At 36.1% G+C, this 4936-nt stretch overlaps 1 protein-coding gene across 1 annotated transcript in view; it reads right to left on the bottom strand.

Annotated features, from left to right (window-relative positions):
- LOC107745661 (rho-related BTB domain-containing protein 1-like) overlaps nt 1-3760 on the bottom strand; it is a 31780-nt gene extending 28020 nt beyond the window's left edge. The window contains exon 1 of the mRNA XM_016559586.1: nt 3563-3760. Within this exon, the coding sequence (XP_016415072.1) occupies nt 3563-3760 (198 nt within the window). The remainder of the gene's footprint in view (nt 1-3562) is intronic.
- Nucleotides 3761-4936: the final 1176 nt, after the last annotated feature.

Raw genomic sequence — 4936 nt, 5'->3', positions numbered from 1 at the left:
ATGTTTTTTTGGCTATTGCTAAAAATATACCCCAGCGACTTAAGACTGGTTTTGTGGTCCAGGGTCACATATGGTGGCTTCAAAGGGAGTGTTTACACAACACCGTTTTCAACTAAAAAGGGAAAACCTTTTATGTGTTTGGCCATTTACTTACAGTACACGACAACAGCGTTTGGGGCCTGAAAACGCAGACTTTTGAAAACGGGTTTCAAAGTGCAAGGTTTTGAAAACAATACTGTTACCGTCTCTGCGTAAACTACAAAAACACAAATTTGCCTAAATCGTCTACTAAGCCTGGCATGCATAGTACAACGTTTTTAGTCGTTTACGTGGATCCTTGTGAATGGGATCGTCTCTTTACGCGAATCTTTTCAAAAACGCACAGGAAAACTTTTCCGTTTTGTATATCGTTTGTTTCAGTTATGCCACTCATATTGCAATTTAATGCCACAGAAAATAATCGCCAAAATAAGTCGCAAACATAATTAAACATGAAACATGGATTCAGTTTTGCGTTAATTTTATAATTCAATTTAAACATGCTTTAATGATGGTAATATGTAAAAAATACAGAATAAAGTCATAATCTTAGCTTAATGATCACTATACTTTTATATACTATAGGCCTATATACTTCACTTTTATATATATTTACCGGTCAAAAATTTGAAATGTGTACGATTTTTTAAAAATGTTTTTGAAAGAATTCTCTTATGCTCAGAAAGACTGCATTTAGTTGATTTATTATACAGTAATGTGAAATATTATTACAATTTAAAAGAACTGTTTTCTATTTTAATCTATTTTAAAATGTAAATTCCTGTGATGCAAAGCTGAATTGTCAGCATCATTACTCCAGTCTTCAGTGTCACATGATCCTTTAGAAATCATTCTAATATGCTGTGATTTTGAATTGTAATAAAATGTGATTGCACAATGTTACTGTTTTATGGTATTTTTGATTAACTAAATGCAGCCTGGGTGACCATAAGAGACTTCTTGCACTATTATTGGTCTACTGTAACCAAAGAAGATTTGTCAGATTTGTTTAAATGTTTAATGTGTGGAAGACAAAAACAGTCTTTGTTCTTCAGTTTTGTGTTTTCTGCTCACATTTGTATCCCTGTGGTGCTTTGGTTGCCATGGAAAATCTGGCTGTTGTGTTGGTTACCATGGGGACTGTCTTCTATAGTGTGCCCCAGGCATTCAAGCAAGAGCATTAAATGTTATGAAGGCCTGCTGATATTTGAGCTCATAGCATCTGCAAAAATCCTAGTTAGACCTTCCTGACAAGCCATTTTATGTGCAATTTGTTTTCTCAATGTCAGAATTGTGAAATAATATTGTAATTAGAAAATAACTATTTTCTTTTTGAATATATTTTAAAATGCAATTTATTCCTGCGATGCAAAGCTGAATTACTCAGCATTTCTCCAGTCTTCAGTGTCACATAATCCTTCAGAAATCATTCTAATATGCTGATTTGCTCCTCAATTATTATTGGTGCTAATAATGGTTATTCATAATAAAAGTTAAAAACAGTTTTTCCTGCTTAATATTTTGTGGAAGGTTCATGTGACACTGAAGACTGGAGTAATGATGCTGAAAATTCAGCTTTGCATCACATTGATAAGTTACATTTTTAAATATATTACAATAGAACATCTTCAGAGACTTCATTAAAACATGAAAAACATAAAAATTCCTATGTATACATTAGGGCTGCACGATAAATCGAAATGGAATCGAGATCGCGATTCGACAGAAGCTGCGATTGTCATGTGTATCTTTCAATTTTTTTTGCGTAACTTGTCAACTAACTACGGCCATGTGTAGTAAATTCTGCTCCATCTGAAAGCACGTGATGATGATTTCCTGCTGATTACAGAACCGGCTTTTTTAACAAAATGCGCATGACAATCGCATTCGATTAATCGTGCAGCCCTAGTATACATATATATTGTTTTCAAACAAAAACCTGAATGAAATTAGAGGAACACTTGACATGCTCTTGAGTCTTGTGAACACGTACTTGTTTCTAATTTGCTGGACTTTACTGACAACACCCATAAAGAAAGTGTTTGCTTGACATCTGATACCTCACATAACCTCACCTCAGGATGACTTAAATATTTGGCTAGTTACCAATGAACTGCCACATATAGCAAACAGACAAGTCTCTTTGGGCTTCTCATAGACGTTTTCTATATAAACAACATAGGTAAAAACACGTCATATGCCAGATTGTGTGGAATGTGTTTCTGTCATAACCTGCTCTAGGGAAGAATGGTTGCATCATTGCTCAAGGCAGTCACAGATAGGGAGAACACACTCTAAGTGCTGTTGGCATCTCCTGAGTTTCTCACACTTGTTTTGGATGAAAAACGAAGAGTTGTGAAGTATAATGCAAGACAAAGTCAATATCCTTTCATGTCATCTAAACATGCACAGCTACTGCTTTCGATAAATGGTACAGTCATGAATATTGCAGAGTAATCAATATTCATAAGATGTAGACTAATACACTTGCATTAAGGCTTAAATATACTAAAAATATATTATAATAATAAGAACATATGTGCAAGTACACGTGTTAAAGGGGTCAAGGTTTGGCCCTGTTGGCTGATAGATTCATAACTACATCTGACTTCAAAAAGCATCTTTCTCCATTGACTGTCATTTACAAGTATCTGTGTAAAAAATAATAATAAAAATAAAATAAAAATGTAAATAAATAAATTCATGTAATTTAATAAATATTACAAAATATAACATGATAAAATAAAACTAAATATAATAAAATAAATAATAAATATCTAAATCAACAATTAAAAAAAAAAAAAATTCACAGTGAAGTTATAGCTATAATGTCACAGATAAGGGCAGTCACTAGTGGAAGGTTTAAATAAAGAAAGATTTCAAAATATGATTATATTAAATAGGCAAATATGCTGTTACTTTATTTAAACAAAACCTCTGTACATCTGACAGAGATTGAATTCCACGAAACTGGAAAAATGCAATGTAGATTTCCTCTGCAACACACATTGTGTCAGCCTGGAGCAAATCTGAATCTTGCTGAGCATGTTAATTAAAGTTGTAACAAGTTAAAACTTTCAACATGTTTATAGCTACCTTAACATGTCTAGTTTAATTGCACAGATATTTGTGGGTAACTGTTGCAATCTTGAGTACTGAAGTTTGTTGCTTATACAGTAACACTAGAGCTCATGTTAAAGCTGATGAATGTATGTGGCCTTATTGTGTCCAGGATCAACAGCTTATCAGCTGCTTTCCAATACTGTGAACAGGTTTGTGAGCTGGAATCCTGTTTGTCCTGAATGCAAACTCTCTTATCTGTCCTTATTTTGTATAAAAGGAAGGACTTGACCTGGATGTATCATTCACTAGTTGTGCACGCCTGTAACACGCTCACAATCACTGTTAAACGCTTCTCTGCTCCCAAGACATGCAGGGCAACACAGATCAGGTGTCTAAGTCTGTGATCTGATCTCATTTGAGCTGAAGAGAGTCAGAGCAGGAGTCTTTAGCACTTATTTACACTAATCAGCGTTCCTGTCAGCAGGAAGAATCCGGCTGGGACTGGACACTGGAGATCAGGGATGAGAGCAGATCTGACAGACAGTGTGTCTGTGATGGCTTCAGTTGTGCCTGCATCAGTGCGCGTCAGCTTGTGGAGTTGAGGACAGTTTGGCACGTCTGCTAAGATCATCGTTGAAGCCCTCGTTGGGCCTTCCATGTTTTCCCATTCTGATTTTGGTGATTTATGTAAGTCATAGGAAAAACAACAACTAAAAAATTGCTATTTTAAGGTCACAGTGTTACTTCTGGACAATAATAATAATAATAATAATAATAATATGGATTCTATTTACACTGTTCTATTTACACTAAGGCTACGTTTACACTAGTGCGTTTTCGTTTTAAAACAGCGTTTTAAAATAAAAACGATCCTTGTCTACACTGGCGTTTTCACTGCGTTTCAGAAATGATCTCCGTCCACACTACACAACCGAAAACGCATGTCACATGACCATTCATGCAGGTACAAGATATGTATAGGTAGATGTCCTATTATTTAGATGGTGGACGAGTCTATGTGCTTGGAGCGGTCGAATGAGGAATCTACCTATACATATCTATGGGTACAACAATGAGCATGATGGTATTGTTTACACGGTCGTCAAGGATACGCAGAGCGAATGTGGGCAGCCACGTCACCATTTTCAAAAGTCTCCGTTTAGGTCCGTTTACACTGAAACGCAACCCCGGAGAATTCAAACTAAAACGGGGTCTGCAGCATTTTCAAAAGTAAACGCCGGAGTAGTGTAAACGACAGGCGTAACCGTAGCAAAAGTTATGCGTTTTAAAAACAAAAGTTAGTGTAAACGTAGCCTAAGTGAAAATAGCAGTATTTTTTAAACGATATGCTATTTACTAGGGATGCTCCGATCGGGATTTTTGCAGCTGATACTGAGTACCGATTTCTTGTCACGGTGATCGGCCGATACCAATGCCGATTCTGATGCTTCAAGCTTTATATAGACGGTTTCATTGGGTGCACGCGCCTGGCCTGAAGTTAACTTCCGATCTGTGTTTGTTTATCAGTCTGGCTATGGCGCTGGCTACAAACACAGTTAAAGTTAAGGTGATGAGTAGGCTGAAGTTGGGCTCAGGTGGTTGTGCTGTGGGATGTGTTTCCCATACATTTATTTATTTGTGGCGCTCGCCACAATATAAAAACTCACGGATTTTCCAAAAGGCTTCGTTGAATAAACATGAGCATGTAATCATAACGAGGTGCGGGTGTTTTTATATCACTGTATTTCTGAAGGAAGTCTAGCTTTAGAAAATTTTCGATGTCATTTTCATTTCATCTTGCATGTTATATGCCTGATAAAGCAGCGTTTGTGAG

The sequence above is a fragment of the Sinocyclocheilus rhinocerous genome, unplaced genomic scaffold (assembly GCF_001515625.1).
Source record: "Sinocyclocheilus rhinocerous isolate Xijiao unplaced genomic scaffold, SAMN03320098_v1.1 scaffold768, whole genome shotgun sequence".
Classification (NCBI taxonomy): Eukaryota; Metazoa; Chordata; class Actinopteri; order Cypriniformes; family Cyprinidae; genus Sinocyclocheilus; species Sinocyclocheilus rhinocerous.
Note: the sequence above shows the minus strand (reverse complement) of the source record. Positions and strands in the feature narration are given on the sequence as shown.